This window comes from Caloenas nicobarica, chromosome 24 (genome assembly GCF_036013445.1).
Source record: "Caloenas nicobarica isolate bCalNic1 chromosome 24, bCalNic1.hap1, whole genome shotgun sequence".
Classification (NCBI taxonomy): Eukaryota; Metazoa; Chordata; class Aves; order Columbiformes; family Columbidae; genus Caloenas; species Caloenas nicobarica.
Genome location: NC_088268.1, coordinates 3,746,604 through 3,773,189, shown reverse-complemented (window position 1 = coordinate 3,773,189; position 26,586 = coordinate 3,746,604). Strand labels below are relative to the sequence as shown.

At 63.9% G+C, this 26,586-nt stretch overlaps 3 protein-coding genes across 8 annotated transcripts; all 3 read left to right on the top strand.

Annotated features, from left to right (window-relative positions):
- The first annotated feature begins 2,284 nt into the window (after window positions 1-2,284).
- Window positions 2,285-5,136, top strand: RAMP2 (receptor activity modifying protein 2). 2 transcript variants are annotated; one of them, XM_065651366.1, is made up of 5 exons: window positions 2,285-2,374; window positions 2,506-2,655; window positions 3,458-3,568; window positions 3,870-3,972; window positions 4,581-5,136. In XM_065651366.1, the coding sequence occupies exons 2-5, from the start codon at window positions 2,595-2,597 to the stop codon at window positions 4,831-4,833; spliced, it is 528 nt and encodes a 175-aa protein (XP_065507438.1). In that variant the 5' UTR covers window positions 2,285-2,374; window positions 2,506-2,594; the 3' UTR covers window positions 4,834-5,136. The 2 variants fall into 2 exon arrangements, with proteins under 2 accessions (XP_065507438.1, XP_065507439.1); XM_065651367.1 differs by lacking the exons at window positions 2,285-2,374; window positions 2,506-2,655 and adding an exon at window positions 3,327-3,372.
- A 425-nt stretch (window positions 5,137-5,561) lies between these two features.
- On the top strand, window positions 5,562-8,653 carry VPS25 (vacuolar protein sorting 25 homolog). Its single transcript, XM_065651172.1, has 6 exons — window positions 5,562-5,651; window positions 5,764-5,909; window positions 6,042-6,095; window positions 6,840-6,928; window positions 7,437-7,512; window positions 8,011-8,653. The coding sequence occupies exons 1-6, from the start codon at window positions 5,605-5,607 to the stop codon at window positions 8,121-8,123; spliced, it is 525 nt and encodes a 174-aa protein (XP_065507244.1). The 5' UTR covers window positions 5,562-5,604; the 3' UTR covers window positions 8,124-8,653.
- A 4,958-nt stretch (window positions 8,654-13,611) lies between these two features.
- On the top strand, window positions 13,612-26,408 carry WNK4 (WNK lysine deficient protein kinase 4). Of its 5 annotated transcripts, none has more exons than XM_065651191.1 (20): window positions 13,612-14,131; window positions 19,798-19,970; window positions 20,254-20,474; window positions 20,566-20,723; window positions 21,307-21,395; window positions 21,479-21,698; window positions 21,775-22,069; window positions 22,204-22,328; window positions 22,403-22,470; window positions 22,550-22,691; window positions 22,777-22,881; window positions 22,954-23,109; window positions 23,259-23,319; window positions 23,450-23,596; window positions 23,721-24,292; window positions 24,493-24,589; window positions 24,685-25,105; window positions 25,544-25,746; window positions 25,837-25,934; window positions 26,036-26,408. In XM_065651191.1, the coding sequence occupies exons 1-20, from the start codon at window positions 13,685-13,687 to the stop codon at window positions 26,051-26,053; spliced, it is 3,816 nt and encodes a 1,271-aa protein (XP_065507263.1). In that variant the 5' UTR covers window positions 13,612-13,684; the 3' UTR covers window positions 26,054-26,408. The 5 variants fall into 5 exon arrangements, with proteins under 5 accessions (XP_065507263.1, XP_065507262.1, XP_065507261.1 ...); XM_065651190.1 differs by having other exon boundaries at window positions 22,765-22,881; window positions 23,262-23,319; window positions 24,688-25,105; XM_065651189.1 differs by having other exon boundaries at window positions 22,765-22,881; window positions 23,262-23,319.
- Window positions 26,409-26,586: the final 178 nt, after the last annotated feature.

The window sequence follows — 26,586 nt, the reverse complement described above, 5'->3', positions numbered from 1 at the left end:
GAAGGTAAGACCCAGGTGCCATCGTCCCAGTGTAGCTCTGGCCGTGGCTGCCACAGCATCGCTGCGGCCACGTGCTCTGCTGCTGGCGGGGGTTTCTGCATCACTGGGGGACAGGCACCTGTCCTGGCACGGTCCTGCGGGTCCTGCCAGCGCTGGCAGCACCATCTGTCCTTCCAGGTCACTACTTGTACATGGACGAGGACGGTGAGTCAAGCTGCCCTCCTGCCATCCTGGCTGTCCTCCCTCTCTGCTCACAGACCTCAGTGTGTCCCATGTGGTCTGTGCTGGGGCTCACAAGAGCTCAGGTCCCAACTTGGCTGAGCCCATGAGGCCCCTGCAGCCATGGGCAGCCCCTGCAGACCCCGCGTGGGACCCCCAGGGCCATGTGTTGGACTCCTGCATGGCAAATGGGACACCGGCCCATGCTGGGCAGAGCTGGGAGTGTTCCACTGGGGTGAACACAAATAGCCCACCCAAAACCAGGCTTGGGGGCAGAAGTAGGGGCAGGGTGGCATCCCAGGGTCTGGCCGGTGCTCTGCAGGACCGCTGGAGGTGCTGGGGGGGCCAGCTCGCTGCCAGGACACCTACCAGGACTGGATCTCCGTCTACTGCTGGGCTCCCTTCCACGCTGCCCTCATGGCCACCCCCGAGGGCAGCCGCTGCCACTGGGACCAGATCAGCAGGTGGGTCAGTGTCAGCCCTGGTGCTGCTGAATGCACGCTCGGAGCAGGACGTTTGCAGGGCCACCGCGGTGGATGTGTCCCTGTCCCCGTGCCGGCAGGCTGGCCTCACGCCACCCCCTCCGCAGCACCTACAGCGAACTCTCCAGCTGCACCCAGCTGCTGGCCCAGCTGCTCTCCTGCCCCTGGCCCTGCGCTGTCCTCGACGCCTTCTTCCTGCAGGTCCATGCCGAATACTTCACCAACTGCACAGGGACTGGGACCCCCACGCTGAGCGGGGCGCCCCCCGGGATGGCCGTGGCTGTGGCTGTGGGGCTCAGCTGCCTCGTGCCCCTTGCAGCCGCCCTCACACTCAGCAGAGCCCGGAAAGGGGCTCAAACCCCAGTGGGCAGCTGCCTGGCCCCTGCCTGCCCCCCTGCCGGCGAGGGGCCGGCAACAGCCCTCCTGCCCCCCAGACCTGGGAACTAACAGCAGGACAAGGGGGCAGAGGGTGATGGGGACAGGGCTGAGCATGGGCGGGGGTCTGGGTGTCCCTGGGGATGCAGTGGGTTCCGTGGCGCAGGGGAAGGCTGGACCTGGGGCTGCATCTGCTTTGGGGTGGGAGGAACATTGGAAGAAGGGTGCTGGGTCCTGACCCTGCGTGGGCTGAGCCCCTTTCTGGGCGCCCCAGGGTGGGAGCGATGGGGATGCCAGGCTGGGGCGAGCCCAGGCTTTGGCTGGCAGCCACCATCCCGACCCTGCCCATCCCGTCCCTGCCTGTCCCCTCTGGATGCCCCAGGACGGGGCGGCCGCGCTGAGATCATTGGGTGTCTCCCTGGCAGAGGCTCCCGCCGCCCGGCCGGAGGCTCCAGCGGCTCCAACAAAGAGCAGGACCAGGGGGGCTCCAACCCCGCGGCCCCCGGAGCGCCAGGGCCTGATGGCTTCCAGATGCGGCCGCTCGCCTGTGAAAGGTCCTGTGGTGCCCTGGAGTCGTGGCCCAGGGAGGGTCGGGCAGCTCTGCCACGACATTTGCCGGGGAGCACGACGCCCGGCGAGATCATCTTTCCGCAGCAGGGAGGGTCCCTCGGAGCTGAGCTTCATCAGGCTCCAATTGACGCTTGGGCTGTTAAAGGGGAAGCTTTGGCTTCGCGCTCCGCCCTGGGCCAAAGGTGCAATGAGCTCACCCGGCCTCAGCCCCGTCCCCAGGGGGCTGGGGTCGTCCTCGGTGCGGGGGGACACGGACCCCACGGGTGGGAGCTGTGCCAGGAGCGGGGCGCTCCGGCAGAGCCGGGCGGTGCGGGAGGATGGCGTCAAGGCTGAGCACCGGCAACACCGGCCAAGTCTCTGCCCTCTCCCCACCTCCCTGCCTGCGTTGGCCTCGCACCCGCAGGCAAGTTGTGCCACCACCACTGTCACCACCCTTCCCTCCCGAGCCCCAGCAGGGGCTGCCCCAATGATACCGGCCATGGGGCAGGTGCCCGGGTAAGCCAGAAGCCAGCATGTCGGGGCTATGGGTCCCCCCGCCCCGCCTGCCCGGGGACATTACGCTTCCCCGTCCACTCCCCCCGGCTGCCGGGCTGCCTGCCCTCCACGCAGGAGACGAGGGATTTCACAACCCAGCCCAGACAGGATTAAAGAGAAATACACAAGTAAACAAATAGCGGCCTCGTAAAACTGGACGTGCTGCGCGGGGAGCGGAGCCTCTGGGCTGCCGGGTGAGGCATGGGGTGCCGGGGTGCGGGAGCGATGCCCGCGGGGGCCGGCACCGCGCGGCGGCGGGGTCCCGCCGGGAGAGCCGCTTTAAAGCAGCGCTGAGCGAATCTCATTTTTCACACGTCTCCTGTAGTCAAACTGCCCCTGTCAGAGGAAAGGAGTTGCTTCCTGTTATTTCCATTGAAATCCTTGTCCGGTCGTTAGCCGGCAGGATTTTGCAGGATGGCACCGTGCGCGCAGACGGGCTCCGGCCGGCTGTCCCGAGGGCTCCTGCTGCTCTGGGGTAAGTGCGTGGCGGGCGGCCCCGGGGCCGCGGGTGCTGGCGGCGGGAGGCTCAGCGCCCTGCACCACCCCGCACACAGCCACCCTCCGGTGCTTGGGGCCCGGGGCCGGGGTCTCAGCTCAGTCCGGCAAATCATCCGTCCCGGTACGGGGCCAGCACTGAGGGTGACTGGGGTGGCCGTCGCCTGCGTGGCCAGGGGCCGGTGGCAACAGGCACTGCGGGGTGTCCCCCACCACCCTCACCCCTGATCTTTTTGCAAATGAGCCATGAGAACGGCTAGGGAGCTCTGGGTGGGACAGAGAGGGGCTGGACGGGGCTGACAGGGACAGGGACCAGGACAGGGCTGGCTGCCCTTGCCACAGCCACCGTGCCAGCCGGCAGCACCCCATGGCCAGTGCCGGAGATCGACGTGAGCAGCCCAGGCAGGGCCCACCGCGGTGGTTCACCACCTGACTGGCACCGTGGGACCATGGCCAAGGGTGGCTGATGGTCGGGGTGGTTTCCTTGGGCTGTGGGGCTCTGGTGAGCAAGTGGCTGGTGGGAGAGAGGGGGCACATGCGCCACGGCCATGGCGGGCCGTGCGGGGCAGGCGGCGGGTGGAGCGGCCCTCCGACAGTGCCGTTGCGGCCAGCGCTTCCTCTTCCTGCCCCAGCACCGTCCAGCTGCGACACAGCCGCCCAGGGTGATGGGGCGGCCCCCAGCGCTGGCTCGCCATGGGTGGGGGCACAGCTCACCCCCGTGCTGTGACCCGCAGCCCCCAGACAGCGCCGCCCCCGCTGACCCCGTCCCCTCCCCTCTGCAGCGCTCCTGGGGACCGGGCTCTGCCATGTGGGTGCCGAGGCGGAGGGCTTTGGCCAGGATGCCAGGACGAGCCCGCCCGTTGCCGTGTTCAACTGGACAGCCCAGCTCGTGGGTGAGTGCCGCGGGCAGGCAGGGCCGCAGGGTGACCCCCCCTTTCCCCTTGGCACGCGCTCTCTGTGTGGCCCCAAAAGAGCCGGGTTGTGCCGCAGAGCCTTCCCCGGCGCTGGTCACAGCGGGGGCACCGGCAGCAGCCTGTCCCGCCGTGCTCCCGGCATCGCATCGGGGCTGCCGTGGGGTCCAGCCCCGCACTGCGCCCGTGTCCCCCCATGGGGCCGGGTGCCAGGTGTCACCTGCAAGCAGGGACAGGCCGTGGCAGGGGTGCAGCGCCTGTGCTCAGCACCTTTCCCCTGCAGAGGAGACGTACACCAACATCACGCAGAAGTGCTGGGAGTTCTTTGTCGACCTGATGAGGAACGTGACAGTGTCGGAGCTGTGCGAGTGGAAGGTCATCAGCAGGTACGGGGTGGTGGGATGGCTGGAGAGGACCCTTTGATGGGGGTATTGCCTGTGGCTCCTCTGTTGTCTACAACTGCCTGAAAGGAGCTTGGAGCCGGGGGGGTCGGGCTCTGCTCCCCAGGAACAAGCGCCAGGACCAGAGGAAACAGCCTCAAGTTGCGCCAGGGGAGGTTGAGGTTGGATCTGGGGAACAATTTCTTCCCCAAAGGGCTGTGGGGCATTGGAACAGGCTGCCCAGGGCAGTGCTGGAGTCACCATCCCTGGAGGGGTTGGACAGACGGACATGAGGTTCTTGGGGACATGGGGCAGTGCCAGGGCTGGGTTAATGGTTGGACTCCGTGATCTTGAGGGTCTTTTCCAATCGAAACAATTCTATGTGGGCAAAGCCCCCAGGCCGTGCTAATGGGCCACCAGCTTCTGGTTCCAGGGATCCAGGGCCACCTTCCCCTCCGGCAGCTCCCGGCTGGTGCGGGCAGTGGGTGCAGGACAAGCTGCTGGGTGCTGCTCAGTGCCACCCAGCAGGTCAGTGTCTCTGGTGTCTCCTGCCGGGAGCCCCGTGTCCCCACATGTCCCAGTCCCCTCCCAGCACCCCACGGCTCTCTCCCCAGGCCCTACAGCCTGCTGCAGGCCTGCCTGGAGGACTGGGCTGACCACCTGCACTACGGCTACCCCAACGCACTGGCCGAGCAGTACATCTTCCGCAGCCACCGCCGCTACTTCCACAACTGCACCCTGCAGCACCAGGTCTTCGACCCCCCCCAGGACGTGCTGCTGCCCATGATCATCGCCCCCATCTGCCTCATCCCCTTCCTGGTCACCCTGGTGATCTGGCGCAGCAAGGACGGCAAAGCCCAGGCCTAGTGCCGCAGCGCGGGGTGGCTGATTGCCCGCTGTCCCACCTGCGATGGGAGAAAATGGGCAGAAAACGGGCAAAAAACGGGCAGTGGCAGCCCTGCACGCAGGTGCTACCCCACGGTTCTGCCCCCGGGGCTGTGGGGCCACCGGCTGCTTGAGCAGCTCCGCAGCCCCCCGGGAAAGGGGGTGCCCCGGGAGGGGGTCCCGGGGTTACCGGCACATACTGGTTCCCGCTGTGCCGCCGGCGGTGCTTCCCGCCCTGCTCCCGGCTCAACCGCCGGCTCCGGGACTGGGGATTAAACGCTTATTCCCCCCATGCTTGGTGCCGGTTCTTCCACCGCCCGTTCCCGCCGCCAGCGCCGCCCCGGCACGGCCTCGGGGCGGCGCTGGGCGCGACCGGAGCCCCCGCACCCCTCCGCGGGGAATGCTCCCGGTGCCACCGGGAACCGGGAACCGGGAACCAGGCAGGGGCTGCGCCGCGGGGCGGGGCTCCGAGGGGGCGGGGCTCCGAGGGGGCGGGGATTGGGGGGGCGGGGGGCGGGGATTCGTGGGGGGCGGGGAGGTCTGGGGGCGGGACTGGGCTCGGAGGGGGCGGGGCTTGCGTTGGAGGCGGGGCTTCGCGGGAGGGCGGAGCTCGGATGGGCGGGGCTTCGCGGGAGGGCGTGGCTCCGTAGGGGCGTGGCTGCGTAGGAGGGCGTGGCCTCGCGGGAGGGCGGGGCTCAGCGGGGCGGGCCGGAAGCGGCGCAGAAGGCGGCGGCGGCGGTTCCGGTGGCGGCGATGAGCTTCGCGTGGCCCTGGCAGTACAACTTCCCGCCCTTCTTCACGTGAGAGCGGGACCGGGACGGCACCGGGGGAGCGGGGATGGGGCCGAGGGGGAGGCTGCGGGGCCGGGCTGGGTGTACCGGGAGCCCCGGTGACCGAGCGGAGCTCCCGCAGGCTGCAGCCCAACGGCGAGACGCGGCAGAAGCAGCTCTCGGCCTGGTGCGCGCTGGCCCTCGCCTACAGCCAGCGGCAGCGCCTGCCCGCCATGACGGTGCGGGAGGCCCAGGACAGCCCGCTGTTCGCCAACCGCCGCCTGCAGCGTATCCTTTGGGGGCCGTTGTCCCCCCGGGCCCCCCGTTGTCCCCCCCCGGGCCCCGCTGTCCCCCCGCCTGCCGCCCTGGGCCCTCCCTCCCCGCCCTCGATGGGTCAGAAGCTCCTTAACCCCCGCCCAGGGAAGCTCCCGCTGGAGTCCATCCAGGTGGTGCTGGAGGAGCTGCGCAAGAACGGTGTGTGCTATCCGTCTGTCCGTCCATCCATCCGTCAGTCTGTCTGTCCGTCCATCCGTCGGTCTGTCTGTTGGTCTGTCTGTCCGTCCATCCGTCGGTCTGTCCGTCCATCCGTCAGTCTGTCTGTCCGTCGGTCTGTCCGTCCATCCGTCCGTCCATCGGTCGGTCGGTCCGTCCGTCCGTCGGTCGGTCTGTCCGTCCGTCCGTCGGTCTATCTGTTTGACCCATAGCTGCCGGGCAGGCTCCGTCCCGCCGCCAGAACCCAGACCTGGGGTTCACCCGACCCACGAACCTCCCCGCCCACAGGTTCTCAGGGTCGCCTGCACCCCGGAGCCAAACTGTGGCCTTTCGAGGGCAGGAGAGGCTGTGGGAGGAAGAGTGGGGCTCAAAAAATAAATTAAATTCTGTACATGTAGAGAGATATTTAGGAAGGGGGTGCTGGATACTGCAACAGGCTCCCCAGGGAAGTGTCACGGCCCCAAGCCTGACAGTGTTCAAGAAGAGACTGGACAATGTCCTCAGACACATGGTGTGAACTGTGGGGTGTCCTGTGCAGGGACAGGAGTTGGACTTGGCGATCCTTGTGGGTCCAGCTCAGGACATTCTGTGATTCTAATTTGGCACAAGCCAGGTGCCCAGAGCTGCCTGTGGGTGTAATGTCTGGCCCATGTCATGAAATCTGCGGGTTTGATTGTCATTGTAAACTTGTGCTCTGGCTAAACACCTTTTCCCTGTTGGTTTCAGGAAACCTGGAATGGTTAGATAAGAACAAAACCAGTTTTCTGATCATGTGGAGGAGACCAGAAGAATGGGGGAAGCTCATCTATCAGTGGGTGAGAACGTAGGAGCTGTCTCGCCCCACAGACCAGGCTCTCTGTGTCGGGAGAACAGGTGGTATCAGCTGCAATTTGTGAAAAAGGCCACTGTCATATTTCTCTCTTGCTTCCTCGCTGCTTTTACGTTTCCTCTTCCATTTCTCTCTGTTGCAGAGATGTTAACCACTGTGTAAGGTGCACTTTGAGCAGCTGATGCACAGTCATGGCTCCCACTACATTTTTCCTTCCATAGTGAGGACAGAGCACCGTTGCTGCATTGCCTTCGTGCAGCACAAATCCTTATTGCGAAACACACGGGCAGAAAGAGCAGAAGGGCAGGGAAAGGAACCTTTTCAGTTTCTTTATGTGTCATTTCTTGACTCTCCAGTGCCCCAGAGTGTTTCCAGGCTATTTTTGCTCATCGAGTGCTGCCCACATTGCAGCTTGCACTGAGATGTACGAGAGATCGTGTTGAGGACGTTAAGTCACACATATGAGATTTGCTAGATTGATTTTGTGTTTCCAGGTGTCGAAGAATGGCTTGACCAACTCGGTATTCACGCTGTACGAATTGGCCAGTGGAGATGACACACAGAATGAAGGTAACGTCATGTGTTACGATCCGGAGCAGGTTTTCAGAGCACGCTCGATTTGAGTGCGTAAACAGTTGATTGTCAGTTTATAGCCTTGTTGATTAAATATTTTAAAATTGCTTATGCCAGCTCGCACCGGTCACCACTGGCAAATTCTGCTCTGAATCTTTTTTACCACTTTGCGGCTCCCTTTGTTATGACTGTTTACATTTTAAACTGCCCCCTGCCCCACCAGCCTCCCTAGTGCCCAACTCTTTATCTGGTGTTTTGTTTTGATGCCTTTGAGGCTGCTGTGACTCATTCCCTTCTGTCTTGTTGACCTTCAGGCTTTGTTCCTGATGCAGCAAGGTAGCAATGAGTCTGTCGGTGTAGCCGTGACTCTGGATTTGCCGTAGCATTACGGTGCTGGAGTCTGGAAGGTGCTTTCAGAGCCCTCCGCTGCTGCCAATCCCTGGTTTTTGAGTCTCTTTGTTTCCTGATGTGATTATCACCTCTGTCCTTCCCTAGAGTTCCACGGCTTAGATGAGGCGATGCTGCTCCGTGCTCTGCAAGCCTTGCAGCAAGAGCACAAGGCTGAAATTATCACGCTGGACGATGGCCGAGGTGTCAAGTTTTTCTGACAGGAGCCCCCTCCGCTCCTCCCTGGCTGCTGACGCGGTTCTCGCCGGGAAGGTTCGCTCTCCTGGCCTGGTTTCAAGCCCTGACTGCGAGCAGCTGCATACTCGGGATTTCTTGGGGGCAAGGAGAATTTGCGAAGCCTTCCAAAGACGTGACTTCTTGAAAGTATTCAGAGATCCTCTGTCTTTTCTCCCTGGTGATTGTGTTTGAGAGGCTAAAGCTGCTCTTGGCGGTTCTGAGCGGGGACCACCCAGAAGTGGAATAACGGGTCTGCTCCTGTTGCTGATCCCGGCTCCTGGGAAGGCCACGGAACGGCTGGTCCAGCTTTGGCCTCCAAGGGCATCTCCTTCCCTCCTGCCAGCCCTGGGCTTGGGCTCTGCCGTCCCCGCTGCGCTGCCAGGCGGGGTGAAGACAAGCGCAAGGAACTCGCCGTCGCTGCTGTGCTGGAGAAGACTGATCTGTGCAGCGGGGTGGGGGCGGAGGCCAAGGAACTAATTCGAAGTAATTAAAATGAGATGTATTTATAGAGCAGCCTGGGTGGTTTTTTTCCTCTATCTCTGTTTTTCCATCAGAAATGAGACAGAGCAGCAAACCAGCTTCTTGCCCTTCAGCCGCGTTTCCTGGCTCTGCCGGGTGAATACAGCAGCGTGCTGGGGAGGGGGTGGCCTTGCTGAGCCCCCACCCCCATGGGCAGCAGGCAGCACAGGAGCTTTTTTTCCACACACCAGAGCTATGGACTGTGTGTTCCCTTTGCTGCCTGTCTTCAGGGCAACATCTATTTTCCACGTACGGTCCATGGAAGCTAATGGGTTTGTTGCAGAGGTGGGGGAAACTCTGTACAGCAGCGGCTGGTGGAGGGTATGACTGAGTCTTGAGATTCTCAGTGCTGATAACGGAGAACCCGGTTTGCCAGAAACCACGACCCAGGTACAGCAGAGTGATGGTGACTCAGCACTGCCCTGGGCAGCCTGTGCCAATGCCTGACAGCCCTTCGGGGAAGAAATTGTTCCCCAGATCCAACCTCAACCTCCCCAGGAGCAACTTAAGGCCGTTTCCTCTGGTCCTGGCGCTTGTTCCTGGGGAGCAGAGCCTGACCCCCCTGGCTCCCAGCTCCTTTCAGGCAGGTCAGAGATCAGAAGGTCTCCCCTCAGCTCCTGTTCTCAGCTGAACCCCCAGCTCCCTCAGCCGCTCCCATCACCCTTGTGCTCCAGCCCCTCACCAGCTCCGTTCCCTTCTCTCAACTCGCTCCAGCACCTCAAGGCCTTTCTTGGTGTGAGGGGCCCAAAACTTCCCCCAGGATTCGAGGTTTTGCCTCCCCAGTGCCCAGCACAGGGGGACAACCGCTGCCCACACTATTTCTGGTATAAAAACTGTTCTGAAGTGACTCTACCTGCTTCCACTGCCCAGGGTTTAGTATGAACATGCTTGGGCTGATGATTCCAGCAGCCAACAGCATGAAATCTTCCTTTATTGTCAAAAATTTGGCTCCATGCAGCCTGTTTGGTGCAGACAGGAGCCCGGCAGAGGCAGGATGTGTCCCTGCAATGGCGTGGGCTCCGCACACCCCAGTGCTCGCTGGTTGGACAGGTCCTCCCTCTGTGTTTGCAGCCAGGAAAGTCTCTGTAGGAATTCTCTGCTACCAGTACCTGCCCTGGGCTTGTTTCCATGTCCAAGATCTGCCTTTTCCTCCCTCTTCCTGCCACCTGCATTGACTTTTCCCCTCTCTGCTTGCTGCGCAGCTTTCGTGCCCCTTTTTGTCCCCCTTTTCATTCCCCTCTGGCAGCTTTTGCGCCCCCGCAACGAGCTGTGGTTCTGTGCTGGCAGTTCTGTGCCCGAGGGCATCTGCGTTTGATCCCAAATAACCAGCCGGGCCCGGGCTGTTTGGATTTCTCGCCCTCCGTACGCACGATGCCGACCTCTCAGCGTTGCGTTCCGAGGTGCGTGGGCTGCACGTAACCTGGTTGTCCTTGAGTGAGCCTGTGTTCTTAATTAAATTTGTTCCCTTCTTCGGAAATGGCTGATGTGACATTAGATAAGCCTAAAACCAGCCTTTTTCTTTCCAAGGTGCTCCTGGCAGTGATTCACTGTGCTTTTCCAGCTTCCCACTTAGCAAGAGGAGGAGGAGGAAGAGTACGTCCCCTGCTCCAGAATGAACATGGTGTAAAATTCCTTTTTCCACAGTCTCGGCTGGTTATGAAAGATCGGATCCAGTGATGCTTGTGAGGTCCTTGTGGGACTCACCCCCTGTGCTCACGATTTTCTGGTGCCGTGGGACGAGTCCTGGGGCTGGAGGAGCCATCACTGCCCTGGAGGGAGCAGATGTTCCCTGGCTGTAACCTCTGCGGGGGACGGTGACGTTTTGTATCTCATGGTGATCTGAGCTCCTGTCAGCTGGTAAAACAGCCTTTTGGCTGTCCTCTGAGCCTGGCTTAGAATCACAGAATCATTCTGGTTGGAAAAGCCCCTCAAGCTCATCGAGTCCACCCGTTCCCCCAGCCCTGGCACTGCCCCATGTCCCTGAGAACCTCATGTCCGTCTGTCCAACCCCTCCAGGGATGGTGACTCCAGCACTGCCCTGGGCAGCCTGTTCCAATGCCCCACAGCCCTTTGGGGAAGAAATTGTTCCCCAGATCCAACCTCAACCTCCCTTGGCGCAACTTGAGGCCGTTTCCTCTCGTTCTATGCTATTCCTTATCTTTATTCAGCACTTCCCAATGTTTGATGTTGTAATCACGGGATTGGGACACCTGAGCCAGCCCAGAGCTCCTGCGTGAGGCTGCTCAGGCGTTGAAGCCCTTGGGCACTGGGTAGAGATGAAGGAGACATAATTAGTAATTAGACTGCACAGAGGGAGGGAGCGTGGCAGCCTCCAGCCACGACATTCTCGGGAACAGGAGCAGTCATGGCTCTTCCTGGTACTTCGGAGCAAAGCAAAAGGCAGGGAGGTCTGTGGCCATGGAAGGTTACGGCTGAAACCCACCTGGATTTGGCATTATAGAGTTTAAAACCCCAAACCTCTCTGCGCTCCCAGCTGTACCATCATGGACTCGGTTCTCGCTCCGGCAGCCAGAGGTGCTTTTAAGCCCGGTCCCATGGAGGGGCTCAACAGAGAAGGTGGCGTTTGCTGAGCTCTTGTACCTGGTGAAGAGTGATAGAATCCAAGGGAATGGCAGGAAGATGTGCCAGGTGAGGGTCAGTTGGACATGAGGAAAAGGTTCTTCACCCAGAGGGTGCTGGACACTGGAACAGGCTCCCCAGGGAGGTGTCACGGCCCCAACCTGACAGTGTTCAAGAAGAGACTGGACAACGTCCTCAGACACATGGAGTGACCTGTGGGGTGTCCTGTGCAGGGACAGGAGTTGGACTTGGCGATCCTTGTGGGTCCAGCTCAGGACATTCTGTGGTTCCCATGGCGGGGGGGCTGGCCCAGGCCCCCACGTCTGGCCCCTGGCCGCTCTGAGGCCGTTGCCACATCTGGCCAGCGCGATTAGGGCTCGCTGGCCAAGGCGAGGCGGAGGTCGGGGCTCTGGCGCTCAGATAAGGCACTATCACACCATTCACACTCAGATCCCACTGGCCAGGGAAGGAAAAACGCCGAGAGGGTTTTTATTTAATGCGGCTGGTTAGGAGCCAGAGTTGTTTCAATTTGATAAATTTATATGTTGGGATAAACTTGCAGACGGGTTACGGCTTCAACTCTGGGCTAAAGAAATCCTCCTGAGTTATCTGCCTGGGGTTAAAGCCACAGCTGAGGTTTGGGTGACATCTCATGTGCATCAGGGCAAGGAGGGACATGGCAGGAGGACGGTGGGAGCTCCCATGGGCACGGGGTGCTGAAGCCAACCCTGAAACAAGCCCTGGACCCCCCCCATCCATGGGGGACACCTGCATTCGGACCCATCTCGGCCCCTCTGTGATCCTGCCCCAAGCTCTAGGATCAGAAGGGACAATTCCTGGCAGGGCTCACTGGAGCAGGGAGCTGAGCAAAGCTTTGATTCATTATCTAATCCCCAGGAAAGCGATTACACAGTCCCCTGTTCTCTTCCTGGCAGCCAAATGCAAGTGAGAAATGGGTTACGTCGCCTGATTGCAGCGGTTCCTCAAAGCCAAGGGCTGGTGCTGGCACCCACAGCCCAGAAATGTCACCCTGATAAGGGCCAGGGAGCTGCAGGCACCACTGAGGAGCAGGAACCTTCTGATTTTGGGCCGAGCTGGCTCCAGCTCGGTGTCCCAGGCCAGGTCAGGAGGGGACCCTCCAGGCTCATGCTTAGGGACAGCATTTGGGGGGGGTGGTTGAGGACCTTCTCAGGCCGTTCCCCGGGGAGGTGTGGGAGGGCAGCAGTCAGAGCAAACTTCACTCCGAATTTCCTCTCCTGTCTGCAGGGGCTTCAGTGGGACCGGGACACTCCCCTGCTCCTCTGGGATCTCCCAAGGCATCTCATTTCATGATGAAAACACTTGATAAGGGGACACAAACCTACCAGAGATCCCTGCCTGGCTCTGTGTCTCTCTCCGAGAAGCTGGGACATGGTTTAATGCTGGGGTTGGGTTAACGGTTCGACTCGATGACCCTGAGAGTCTTTTCCAGCCAAAATGATTCTATGATTCTGTAGGAACAGCCGAATCGCCCGGTGTCCCCCTGCGTGGGCCAGGTTGGCACTTGAGGACGAACCTGGCTGTGCTCCCAGGCCGATCCTCTCCTGAATGTTTCCGGTATCGTTAAGTAGAAACAATCTGTCCTTAGGGAAAAGAAATTAGTGCCGGTCTCAATTGCTTTGTGTTTTGTGTAAACAGCCTCGATGGGTAGAACAACCTCCTCGTTTAACCTGGGCACACAAGCAGCTCTTGTCCGGGCTTTTGGCTCGCACAGGGCTGACACACAAGTTCGTATCTTCCTATTTGCATGACGCTAATTTCGGGATTTCGGACCAGAGTAAACCCAGAGAGAAGCTGCTGCCTGGGATGGTGCAGGCAGCGTGGTGGCTGATCCCGCAGCCCGGGGAGCGGGACGGGGCTTCTCTTGGACACGCTGCTCTGGAACCCAACTCAGGAGCTCCGAGGAAATGTCTAAACCAGGCACTTTTCTATGACTTGGGCTGCGTCGCGCCTTCTGCAGCCATCGCCCGGAGCCCCTCGGGGGGGTTCCCTGCGGGGAGGGGAAGCCTCGGAGCCCCCGGCTCAGCGCCCCGGCTCCGGCTGCGAGCGGGGCAGCGTCCCCCGGCCGGGGCCGCGCGGGGAGGACGGCGGGGGATGCCGGGGCTGCGGGGCCGCGGTGCGGAGCGCTCGCCCCGGGGCACCGCCGCAGTGCTGGGCGCCCGTCCCGCTGCCGGGGCCGGGGCCGGGGCCGGTGCCGGGGCCGGTGCCCGCGGGCGGTGGCGGGGCCGGTGGCGCAGCGGCGGGGGGGGCGGTGGCCGCGGCGGGGGCGGGCCCGGGCGGGGCGGGGGCGGGGCCGCCGGGCGGGGCCGGGGCCGGTGCCCGGGGCCGGGGCTCGGCGCTGCGGGGTCTGCGGCGGCACCAGGTGCGAAGCTGCGCGGGAGCGGCCGCCCCGGGCCGGGCTGAGCCGATGCTGGCGGCGGAGCTCAGCGGAGCCATGTCCCAGCCCGAGGCGGAGCGGGCGGGAGGCGGCTCCGCGCCGGAACCGGAGCCGGGGCTCCCCGGACGGGCCCCGCACCGCAGCCGCGGCTGGCGGCCCTCGGGGCGCGACTCCCGCCGCTCCTCCTTCCGCTTCAACCGGCGGAGCTCGGCCGAGCTGGAGCTGCTGGGCTACCCGGCGCCGGGCGAGGGGCGCGGGGGGTCGCCGCCGCCGCCGCCGCCGCCGCCACCGGGCGCCACCGGGCGCCGGGAGCCGGAGGAGACGGAGAGCGAGGAGGTGGAGACGCGGGCGGTCGCCACCTCCCCCGACGGCCGGTTCCTCAAGTTCGACATCGAGATCGGCCGCGGCTCGTTCAAGACCGTCTACAAGGGGCTGGACACGGAGACCACGGTGGAGGTGGCTTGGTGCGAGCTGCAGGTACGACTGCCCGCGCCTCTGCACCCTACCTGTGTCCTGCCGGCACCCTGCCTGTGTGCTGCCTGCACCCTACCTGTGTGCTGCCTGCACCCTGCCTGTGTGCTGCCTGCACCCTGCCTGTGTGCTGCCTGCACCCTACCTGTGTCCTGCCTGCACCCTGCCTGTGTGCTGCCTGCACCCTACCTGTGTGCTGCCGGCACCCTGCCTGTTCCCGCGGACCCTCGGCCCCGGGGAGGGGGGTGCAGAAGGGGCCCCTTCTCCACGCCTTTCCCCTGGCATGGGCAGCCCCCCGGCCCCGAGCCCCTCTGCCTGCCCATGTGGGAACTGCGGGGCATCTGCCCTGGGCTGGAGCCCGTCCCAGAGAGCGCGGGGACCCGAGATCCCCCGTTTCTACCAGGCACGTCAGCACCTTTCTGCAGCTGGGCCGGGGTCCTGTTCACTGCCTGGTGCTGTGCCCGTCTCCACCGGTGCCTCACGGGGCTCTTGGCCTGGTCCCAGGTTCTCTGCTTAGCGCCGCTGCTCCTGGCCCTCCTGCCCGTCACGTGCTGTTTTCCATTTGCCTCACTGCCTGCACTGTGGAGCACACCGGGGTGCCTGTGCTGCTGGTGCCAGTTTTGCTCCGGGGCTTTACAGGTGGATCCAGGACCGGCTGCTGGCGCTGAGCACCCCGCTGCCTTTTCAGTATCCCCTGACTTGCAGCTTTCCCTTTGGAAGGGCGGCGGTGCCCTCTCCGGTGCCGGCGTCTGCACGTGCACCCGTGCCAGCGCTGGAGCTGCTCCGGGCTTTGCTCCGATAGCCCTCGGCGTGCGCCGGGGCACGTGTCTGCAGCGAGCTCCCATCAGAGCAGGGTACAGCGCGACCTTGGGGCGCTCTGCCTGCTTGACCTTGGCTGAAGCGCTGCCCGTGGGCACCTGCATGCGGTTTCTGTGATGCTGCCAAGGGGCTCTCTGCTGGGAGCACCCAGACCTGTGGTTTTCCTGGTCTCTGAGCAGCATCTCCATCTCCTTCCTGCCACCGCGCTCCCCCGTCCTCCTCATTGCCCTGCAGCCTGGCAGCGGGATGCTGGCAGCGGGATGCTGAGGGCAGTGGTGAAGGTGTTGCCTCTGCAACGCCTTTTCCCACTTGTCCATGATCTTGTCCATGGAGACACCAGGGAGGGCCATGCCCTGGGGCTCCCTTTTCTCCTTGGAGCCCCTGGGGAGGGGTTTTGGCAAAGTCCAAAGTCTCCAACAGGCTCCTGACCCTGGAATGGCTGCTGGGGCTGGAAGGTCCAAGTCCTTGTTTACGCAGAAAAACGTGTCTTGCAAGTTCATTGTCTTGTTCCTAAAACCTTGGTGCATCTGCAGGCGGCTGCCAGGGATGAGTCCTTGGGGCAGCTGCAGCCCAGTGGTGCAAGAAGAAGGTGCTGAGCTCGCGGCGGGTGGTTTCTGGAGGGGCTGACTGTGGCCTCTTAGCGAGGAAGGTGAAGTCTTGGGCCTCCGCCTGCCTTCATGCGTTGCACAATCGCTTCAGCGGCTGCCGAGAGCCAGCTCAGTGCTCCCTCCCTCCCGTGGCCCTGTCCAAAGGCTCCGGAGCTCCGTGTGAGTCCTGTGTCCGTCCAGGCGGTGGGGGAAGCACCGGCCTGTGGCTGGCAGGGACAGGCTCTCCTTGGCGAGCCCAAGATCTTCTCCAGATGAGTCAGCCGTGCCCAGCACGTCCCGTCCGGCTGGTGCATCCCTCCCTGGGGGTCTCAGCCCCTCGTCACAGACATGCACTGGCAGCCGGCACCTGGCTCACACCGTGCCCTCCTGCTCATCCCTGTGACTGGGCTGCGGGGTCCCTGTCCGCACCCCAGTTCTGCCAGAGCAGCTCCCGTGTGTTCGCTGGGGCAGGATGCAGCCCCCGGTGCTCGTCCTGCAGCCTGGGGGGCAGCTCCTGTGTCCTGTGAGGTGGCTGTTGGGGGACAATACTCACGCTCCCAGGTAGAGGAAAGGGGGTCAGGAAGCAAAAATGCTCCCGTGCCCCGAGTCCTGTGCCCCTGCCCCACCAACCGGCCAGGCTGGCGGGGGCTGGAGCTGCGGGAGCCGCTTGCTTGGCCCCCACAGGCTGGTGGGGAAAATGTGCGAAGAGCCTGAGCTCCTGTCCCGTGAGCATCCCGCGGTGCTGAGACCTGGTAGACCTGGCTCCCCCCCACCCGCTGTCACCCTCCCACCTGGAGCTGAGACCCCCACCGAGGGGCCCGGCACCTGCCCCCCCATGCTTCACCCCGCCCCCATCTCCCTTCCCCACCCCACACTCGGCTCTGTCCCGTTGCTCTTTATCCAGTGTCTCTTGTCCCAAAATCCGCGTCCCATGAGAGGCTGAGAGCACAAGAAGCAGACTTTTAAAAGTTGGTTTTTTTTCTTTTTTTTTTTTCAGCGATCATGCAAAGAATCAGACACTGTGACACGAATACGGGATTTAGAACCGCAAATAAAAATGGTTGTGGTTCTGCCCTTTTTTAAAAATAGCTTTGTCCTGTGTCTTTCACAGTTCTCCTTTTATTGCCCTTCAATTCTAAATGAATACCTAACCTCAGCCCTGACCTGTTCTGGTCTGGAGAGCCTCATCCAGCTGCTCTGATGGCTCCCGATCCCAAATCCCAGCTTTCCGTGCTGTCCTCGCCCTGCTCTTCCCTCCCCAGGCCATTTTTGCCTGTCCCCTGCCTTCCTGTGGGACCCCTCTGGGGACCGTCCCATCCCTGTCCCCCCAGTCCTGAACGCGGCGTCTGTCTTTACCTCCCGCCCGTGTCCCGCAGCCCCACCATGACCTGTTTGTGCTTTCCAGCTTTAGACCGGGGACTATTTCTGTTGATAGGTGTTGCGGGTGGTGGGGAAGGAGGAAGCGGGGAGGAAACCAGAGGCCTGGAGTGGGATGGAGCTGTAAATACCTGCCCGTGAGTGGTTTTCCTGTGGGTCCCCTCTGGCAAGCGCAGCCTCCCCCAGCCCCCTCGCCCAGGTAACCTCGAGCTGTGGAGCACTTTTCTTCCTAAATTCCTGCATCTTCCTCAAACCCTGTCCACGGCATCTTCCCAAAATCCTGTCCATTGCATGCCCAGCCCGTCCTGCCTGCGCTGTGGTTGGGAATCGTGCTCTGCCTGTCCGGGGCATTATTTAGGTGATGGTAGGACTCGATGACCTTAAGTGTCTCTTCCAACTATAATGATTCTGTGATTGTATGATTCTGTGAACTGAGGAGCTCAGGGGGGATTTGCTTGACGGGGGGTCCTGTGGGCTTGAGAACGTGTGTCCGTGCACATACACACGGTCACCGCTCGCCAAGCGATGGGGACAGACCTGTGGCGAGGAACGGGACATGGGCACCTGCTGCAGGCACTTCTGCCAGGGAACTGGGGGGGCTCAGGACCTCCCCGCAGCTGGGCAAGACCTGTCCTCGACCACCGAGCCCATCCCTCCCTCCCGCGCTGGCCTCGGTTCCCGCTGTTGGCCGTGCAGGGCTCCCCGGCAGCCAGCTCCTGGCGCTGGGACGGGGCTCCTGGCGCTGGGACGGGGCTGGAGCGCTGCCACCCAGCTCCTCGCCCGTCCCCAGCGTCCTCCTCTGCCCTGTGCGAGGTGCTGCTAGGAAAGGACACGGTGTCCCTGCGTGCCGTGCGGGGCTCTGCTGGCAGCCCTGCCTGCCCTGCATGAGCAGCTCCTGTGTCCGGGCTGGGGCTGGATCGGGCCCCGCTCCCCGCTGCCGGTGCTCGGTGGGACCGGCTGCCACTTCGGTCATGCCTCAAGTTGTGCCAGGGGAGGTTGAGGTTGGATCTGGGGAACAATTTCTTCCCCAAAGGGCTGTGGGGCATTGGAACAGGCTGCCCAGGGCAGTGCTGGAGTCACCATCCCTGGAGGGGTTGGACAGACGGACATGAGGTTCTCAGGGATGTGGGTTAGTGCTAGGGTGGGTTAATGGTTGAACTCGATCTTGAGGGTTTTTTCCAAGCAAAATGGTTCCATGATTCTATGGACGGCACTGGGTGAGCCCAGTGGTCCTGGCACGTGCTGGGGATGAGCTGGGCTCCCCCAGTCCTTGCTCCGGGCACCCCAGGAGAGGTGGCCTCATGCCGGGCATTCTCCAGGGGGTTGGGGGTGACACAGTGGGGACTGTGCTGGGACAACCACTCCAAGCAGGGTCCCCTCTTGCCAAGCTGGGAGAGCTGTGACCACCCATGGCTCCCTCCCTGCCCCTGTTTGTAGCCCATGTTGGCTTCCCCGTGCCGGTTTGCGGGATGAAATGAAGCCTCCGGGCTCCTCGGCGGGGAGCAGGGGGCCGAGGGGTCTGGGCAGGGCAGCCGGTGAGCTGCGCAGGGGCTCCGGTTGCTGTTTTCCTCCCCATGTATGAAAGGTCCCATTCATCCAGCGGCAGCAGGGCTCAGGTTCTCCTCTGCGCTGAGCCGGTCCCTGAGCGTGTGTTAAAAGCAGAGGGGATTATGGAGCGGCTCCAGCCCGGCCGTGGGCCCGGCTGTGATGCAACGAAAATATTACGAAAGCTGCCCGGGGCTGATGGATGGCGGCTGTTGGCCAAGGAGCCCAGCGTGGCGGTGGGAGCACGGGGGTCACCTGCGGCAGTTTGGGTTCCTCGTCCCCTGAGCGTGGGCTGGATTGGGGGGTCCCAGCTGGGTGTCCCCATGCTCTGCAGTGGCCCTTTGGGGTCCTGGGCTGTGGTGGAGCCGTCGCAGGGGATGCTGCTCTGCTCCTGCTCGGGGTGGGATCCAGCTCCGTCGGGGTCTGTCCGGCTGGCTGCCCCCCTTTCTGCGCCACAGGGACATGTCTCTCCAGGATGAGTGGTCCTGGTCCTCCCCGCTGGCCCCAGCTCTGCGCAGTGCCCGTGTCAGCGCTCGGCTTCGGTTTCCACTTTAATTAACTTGAGCAGAAGGAACATGGAAAAACCTGGGCTGGAGCCGCCCCTGCCTGCGCTCCCCAACAAAGGCCCCATTGAGGCGGCCCCGGCACCCGGCCATGGCACTGCCTGGGGTGTCCCAGCGGGGAGCGGGGCTGTGCCGGCGGGCAGAGGGGCTGTGTGGGGCACAGTGTGGGGCAGTGGCCAGTGCAGAGCCCCCGCGTGTCCCCTCGGCTGGGTGGGGGTCCCCATATTGTGCTGGACACCAGCGAGGGGTGTTTGTCCAGCCTGGAGAACAGGAGCTGAGGGGAGACCTTCTGATCTCTGACCTGCCTGAAAGGAGCTGGGAGCCAGGGGGGGTCGGGCTCTGCTCCCCAGGAACAAGCGCCAGGAGCAGAGGAAACGGCCTCAAGTTGCACCAGGGGAGGTTGAGGTTGGATCTGGGGAACAATTTCTTCCCCAAAGGGCTGTGGGGCACTGGAACAGGCTGCCCAGGGCAGTGCTGGAGTCACCATCCCTGGAGGGGTTGGACAGACGGACATGAGGTTCTCAGGGACACGGGGCAGTGCCGGGGCTGGGGAACGGTTGGACTCCATGATCTTGAGGGGCTTTTCCAACCAAAGTGATTCTATGAACCCTTGTGCTGCGGGACAGCAGATCTGAGCCCGGTTCTGGTACCACAGCAGCCCCCGCTGCCTTGTGTGTGGGGAATGGGGACAAGGACACGAGGGTCTCTTTTAAGCCAGGGCATCCCCCCGTGCTCGCCGGGGACCCCTCGCGCCCCCCTCACCTCCCCACTCCTCCCGCAGACGCGGAAGCTGTCGAAGACGGAGCGGCAGCGGTTCAGCGAGGAGGTGGAGATGCTGAAGGGGCTGCAGCACCCCAACATCGTCCGCTTCTATGACTCCTGGAAGTCGTCTGTCAAAGGCCAGATCTGCATCGTGCTGGTCACAGAGCTCATGACATCCGGCACTCTGAAAACGTGAGCGGGGACCACCAGGTTGGGGTGCTCAGGGGAGGGGACGAGGCCAAACCTCGAATCCTGGGGTCAGTTCTGGGCCCCTCAGGACAAGAAAGACCCTGAGGTGCTGGAGCGAGTTGGGAGAAGGGAACGGAGCTGGGGAAGGGGCTGGAGCACAAGTGTGATGGGAGCGGCTGAGGGAGCTGGGGGTTCAGCTGGAGAACAGGAGCTGAGGGGAGACCTCCTGATCTCTGACCTGCCTGAAAGGAGCTGGGAGCACGGAGGGTGTTGGTCTCTCGGGCAGGTACCTGAAGCGGTTCAAGGAGATGAAGCTGAAGGTTCTGCAGCGCTGGAGCCGGCAGATCCTCAAGGGGCTGCACTTTCTGCACACCCGCTCGCCCCCCATCATCCACCGTGACCTCAAGTGTGACAACATCTTCATCACCGGCCCCACCGGCTCCGTCAAGATCGGGGACCTGGGTTTGGCCACGCTCAAGCGAGCCTCCTTCGCCAAGAGTGTCATAGGTGGGGTTCTGCTGAGCTCCGGGTGGCTGCCCTGGGGTGGCAGCGGGTGTTTTGGTGCCCTGGGGGTGCTGAACCCCATGGCTGCCCCCAGGCACCCCCGAGTTCATGGCGCCAGAGATGTACGAGGAGAAGTACGACGAGGCAGTGGATGTCTACGCCTTCGGGATGTGCATGCTGGAGATGGCCACCTCCGAGTACCCCTACTCCGAGTGCCAGAACGCCGCCCAGATCTACCGCAAGGTCACCTCGGTGAGCGGCCCCGGGGCTGGGCACGATGCTGCCGGTGCTGTGGTGGTGGATGGGGCTGGGTGGGACAGAAGGATGGAGCTGTTGGGTCTCGCTGCTCCCTGAAATGTGTCTCTGTGCAGGTTATGCAATACTAGAAGTAGTCTGGGCGGTGAGGCGGTGCTGTGCTTGGCCAGACCCTGTGTCCCCCACCCCAGCACCTTAATGGGGTGGAACGGGAGCGGGACGGCTCAGCCACCCCCTGCCCGGGGCACCATGGCTGCCCTGGCTGGTTCCTGCCTGCTCCTGCCTGCTGGGGTGGAAAAGCAAAGCCCTGGGTGCATCCTGGCCCCGGCTGCCTGTGCAGGGACGCACGGGGTCCTGGGCTGGGAGCCAGGTCCCCGTGTGTCCCCCACTGCTGGCAGGGCTGTGCCCGGGGGAGCTGTGGGCCACGGCTGTTTGGGGATTGTCCGTAGGTCCTGCAGCTGCCTAGAGACCATCAGTCGGTCCCGTGGCCTCGCAGAGCCCGGGTTCAGCCCCAGACCCCCGGGAACCTGGCACTGTGACGGGGTCAGGCACAGGAGACACCGACACTTGTCACCCCCAGGGCCTGAAGCCCAGCAGCTTCTACAAGGTGAAGGTCCCGGAGCTGAAGGAGATCATCGAGGGCTGCATCCGCATGGACAAGAATGAGAGGTGGGGAGCGGAGAGGGGGCGCTGGGAGGCAGAGCCAGAGCCCCCCCAAGCCCCCAGCCCCATGCTGAGCTGTGTCTCCGCAGATACACCATCCAGGACCTGTTGGAGCACTCCTTCTTCCAGGAGGACACGGGAGTGCACGTGGAGCTGGCCGAGGAGGACGACGGCGTCAAGTCCGCGCTGAAGCTGTGGCTGCGCATGGACGACACGAAGAAGCTGCACGGCAAGTACAAGGACAACAACGCCATCGAGTTCCTCTTCGAGCTCTACAAGGACGTGGCGGAGGAGGTGGCCCAGGAGATGGTGGGTGCAAGGACAGAGGAAGCCTGGGTGCCACAGGGTCCCTGTCCCCCGATGTCACCAGCCCCGTCCCGTCCAGGTGGTCCTGGGCTTTGTCTGCGAGGCTGACTACAAGCTGGTGGCCAAGGCGGTGCGGGACCGTGTGGTCGCCATCAAGCGCAAGCGGGAGAAGCTGAAGCGCGCCCGGGACATGCGATCACCCACGGAGCCGGAGCAGGAGGAGCTCAAGTCCCCGCTGCCACCCGGTGCCCCCACCCCGGTCACCCCCGGCTCCGGGGACTTCAGCAGCACCTTCCCCCCGGAGCCCGAGGAGCCCGAGGCCGACCAGCACCAGCACTTCGCCTACCGCCACACCAGCTACTCCTCGGCCACCTGTGCGTAGGCGCCGGGCGGGGGGACAGCAGGGTGACACAGGGCGGGGGTCCCGCCAGCCATGTCGTGTGCCCAGCCCCAAAGCCGGGGAGGGGGCTCTGGCTCCAGCCGTGCTCACATGGGTGTTTCTCCGCAGCCGACTGCGAGACTGACGGCTACCTGAGCTCCTCCGGCTTCCTGGATGACCCGGCCCACCGCAGCTTCTCCGCAGGGGACTCCGCCAGCCCCCCGCCCGCCCGCCCCGTGCGCTGCTTCCCCACGGTGAGCGGGGCCCCGTGGGGCTGGGGGGGTTCCCAGCAGCCGCAGCACCAGCTCACGCCATCCTCTCCCCGCAGAGCATCGCGGTGCAGCTACCTGGTGAGCATCTCCACCCCGCCAGCGGCTTCTCCTCCCCGGTGGACAGGTGAGGACAGGGGGGACCTGGGCAGGGGACAAATGGGGAGCGCGGGGGCTGGGAACAGCTGCGCTGATGCTTCCCACAGCTATGCCTCGGATGTGGCGTCCGGCATGAGCGACGGCTGCGAGGGGCTGTCGGCCAGCGAGCAGAGCAACAAGCTGCCGCCCAAGCGGGCATCGGGGAAGCTGCTGCGGCGCCGAGCGCGGTCCCGGCTGCGCGTCACCAATGTGAGTGCCGGGGGTGCCAGGGGGTGCCGGGTGGGTGGGTGTCCCCGGGCTGAGCCAGCTCTGTCACCCACAGATCTCCGACAAGAACGACCGCGTGGTGGAGTGCCAGCTGCAGACCTACAACAACAAGATGGTGACCTTCAAGTTCGACCTGGATGGGGACAACCCCGAGGAAATCGCAGCCGTCATGGTGAGCGCAGGGTAGGGGGTGAGGGGTCTTGGCCAGCCGTGCCGGGTGCTGAGCGGCCCTTCTGCCCCCCAGGTCCACAACGAGTTCATCCTCAAGTCAGAGCGGGATGGCTTCATCCACCGCATCCGGGACATCATCCACCGCGTGGAGACCCTGCTCCGCAAGGACGGGCACGGTGCCGCCGAGCTGCCCGACAGCCCTGAGGCCGAGCGTGGCCCCGGCAGCCCCGTGAGTGCCCAGTCGTGGTGTCACCTTGCCCGGTGGAGCCACCAACTCCTGTCCCTGCAGCAGTGGAGCTGGGGTGGGAGCCGGGAGGGTTCAGCTCAGCCTATCCGGGGTCGTTGCCCCAGTGCTGGGCTCAGCCACCTCCCCCTCAGCAGGTGGACCTGCAGCTGCAGGAGCTCTCACGCTCCATCTCCTCCTCATCCTCGCTCAGCGGTACGTCTGTGCCCCTCTGCAGCCCTTCCCGTCCCCCCCAGCCCCGGGCAGGGCAGGTGATGTCCCTGGCTGAGCCCAGGGGGTGCCGGGGGAGACAAGTCCTGCCTCAGCTGTCACCCCTGTGCTGCAGACCTGGGCTGCTGCAGTCCCAGCGTCTCGGTCCCGTCTCCGGTCCTGCCGATGCTGAGCAGCTCCCCACTGGAGAACGACCCCGCCAGCCCCACGGAGACCCCGGCAGCCCCCGAGCTGCAGCCGCCACTGCCAGGCTCTCCCGCAGGTACCAGCGCTGGTACCTCCATCCCCCTGCGGCCGCCACCGCGCCATGGCCGGTCCCTCGCTGCCACGGGGGTGTGGGGGCTCGTGGATGTCAGGGGACACTCCTGACCCTCCTCTCTCCGCAGGCTCCCTGCAGACCTGGCCCCTTGTCTCGACAGCTCCCTCCTGGCTGCCGGTGTCGCCGGGGGTCCCGCAGACCCCCCCGAGCACCCCGGGGGAGCCTGTTCCACCTGCCCTGCCGCTGTCCCCACTGCCGTTCTCCACCTCCCCTGTCCCCAGCAGCCCCCTGAGCGCCCCCACCGTGACCAGTACACCCTGGTCCCCCGCTGCTCCCCTCCTGTCCCTGGCCAACGTCTTCTCGCTGGCAGTGATGAGCGTGGCCCACACGCTGCTGCCCGCCGTCTCCTCCATCGCCAGCTCGGGGGGCCACCTCTACCCCCCACTGCTGCCGCGGCCGCAGAGCCTCGTCCTGGGTCCCCCCCGCTTCGCTTACCCCGACCCTGCCAGCATGGCCAAGCCCGCCCCGGCCCGCGGTGGGACCCTGGAGTCGGTGGGGGCTGATGTCCCCACTGCCGGGGGGGCTGTGCCATTCCCTCCCCCGGCACCAGCCCCACCGAGCCCTGTGGGGAGTGAGGACATGGGGAGTCCCCTGCCACCGCTGAGCGTGTCCATGCCGGGGAGCCCCGAGAGCGGCATGGTGAGTATGGGGGGCGCCACTCAAGGTGGGGGTCAGTGCCAGGGCGGCTGGCTTGTCACCACCCTGGGTGGGGACAGGGAGCCCTGTGGTGTGGGGAGCCCCTGGGGTGTGGGGAGGGCTGAGCAGGTGGTAGGTCCCAGGGCATGGGGGCAGCATCGGGGGAACCTGGGGGAATGGCTGATGGTGCTCGGTGCCCACAGGTGCCACCCGGCTCCCCCCAGCCTGGACACCCCCTCATCATCTCAGAGTCGCCAGCCTCCAGTGAGCCCAAGCCTCAGCTCTCACCCATCAGTGAAGGTGAGCTGGGGACAAGCCGAGGCTGTGGTTGTGTCACCGCAATGTCCCCGCCAGCCCACACGCCCTGACCGCCATCCTGCCTCTCCTTTCCCCAGCAGAAGCCAAGCCCCAGATCCTGGGCCGGTTCCGGGTGACACCGACTAAGGACCCAGTGATGACGTCCCCGGTGCTGGGCAGCAGCGATGGCAGCAGTGACGGTGAGCGGCGCGGCGTGGGGCCAGCAGCCAGCGGGTCCCCTCTGCCTGCGGCCCCCGACACAGGGGACACCTCGAGCAGCGACTCGGACTCAGCGCTGGAGACGGCGGGACAGGACCCCGAGGCCGAGGAGGCGACGGTGGCACCGGCAGAGAGTGACCGGGATGTCCCCGCGGAGGAGGAGGGCGCAGAGACCACGCCGCAGGCCGTGCTGAGCCAGGTCTGGATGAGCTACTCCCGCAACTTGTCCTACCTGAGCAGCGATGACAGCGAGAGCGAGGATGAGGAGATCTGGGAGGAGCTGCAGAACCTGCGCCAGAAGTGAGCAGCCCCACGGCAAAAAGCGGGGGAGCAGCCAGGGGGGCAGCGCAGGGACTCCAAGAGGGAACAGTTCTCCCCACCTGCCCCAAAACAGGGATGATTTCCCCTCCCCAGAGCCCCTGGCTTGGCCGGGAGGACAATGTCACCTCCTTGGACACCCTGGTTTGGCTGGGAGGACAATGTACCCCTCCCTACACACCCTGATTTGGCCAGGAGGATGATGTCCCCTCCCCAGCAACCCTCGTTTGGCTGGGAAGATAATGTCCCCCTCCCTGGACACCCTGGTTTGGCCAGGAGCACCACAGCCCCCTCCCCAAAGCCCCTGGCTTGGTCGAAAGGACAATGTCCTCTCCCCTGAAGCCCCTGTCTCGGCTGGGAGGACAATGTCCCCTCCCCAGGGGCCCTGTCTCAGCTGTCACCCCCCCATGCCCCCCGCAGGCACCTGGCCGAGGTGCAGGTGCTGCAGAGCGCGCAGAAGAAGGAGATCGAGGAGCTGTACCTGCGGCTGGGCAAGCAGCCACCGCTGGCCATCGTGTCCCCGGCTGCCATGCTGTCCAGCCGCCAGCGCCGCCTCTCCAAGGGCAGCTTCAACCCCTCCCGCCGCAACAGCCTCCAGCGCCTGGAGCTGGCGCAGCCCCCAGGTGACACCCCCAGTGTCCCCTGTTCCCTCCTGGGGCTGGGAGGGGGGTCACAGCCCCGCGTCCCCGCTCAGGGCCGGTTTGTCCCCGCAGGCATCATGCGGCGGAACTCGCTGAGCGGCAGCAGCACCGGCTCGCAGGAGCAGCGCCCGAGCAAGGGGGTGACCTTCGCCGACGACATCGCACGGATGGTAAGGGTTGGGGGGACAGGGAGAGGACACCGATCCCGCTGCCAGTGGCCTCACGGTGCTCCCAGTGCTCCCCAACTCACTGCTGCTTCTCTCCCCAGTAGCCAACTGGCCGGGAGTGACTCTGAACTACCTCAACCAAGTGCCTGCGGCGTGGGGCGGGCGGGAGCCCCAGCGCCAGCGCCCCCTCCACCCCACATCCCTTGGCCGCCGTCCTTCATGGCTTTATTCCCAGCTGAACCCATGCAGGCAGAACCGGGCCCTGCCCTGAGAAGAACCAGCCTCCATTGCATCCCCGTCATCACACATCCCTCCTGGCCACCCTCCCACCACCTCCAGCCCTGCTCAGGAGAATGTGTGGGGCCCCGGGGCTCCCCCGCTCGCTGCCACCCTCATCTCACTCCAAAGAATCTCCCCTCCGCCCCATAACGTGACAGGAACGGCAGCAGGGGCACTTTGTTATGAACTGGTGTCTGGAAAGCGTTTTCATAAATATGAATTAAATACAAACGGGGTCTGTGTGTGTTTGTCCGGAGGGACTTAGAATTGTTTTGGCTGGAAAAGACCCCCACGACCATCAAGTCCAACCATCAACCCAACACTTGCACTAAACTGTATCCCTAAGGCTTGTGGATGCTGTCTGCGCCGTTGGCTT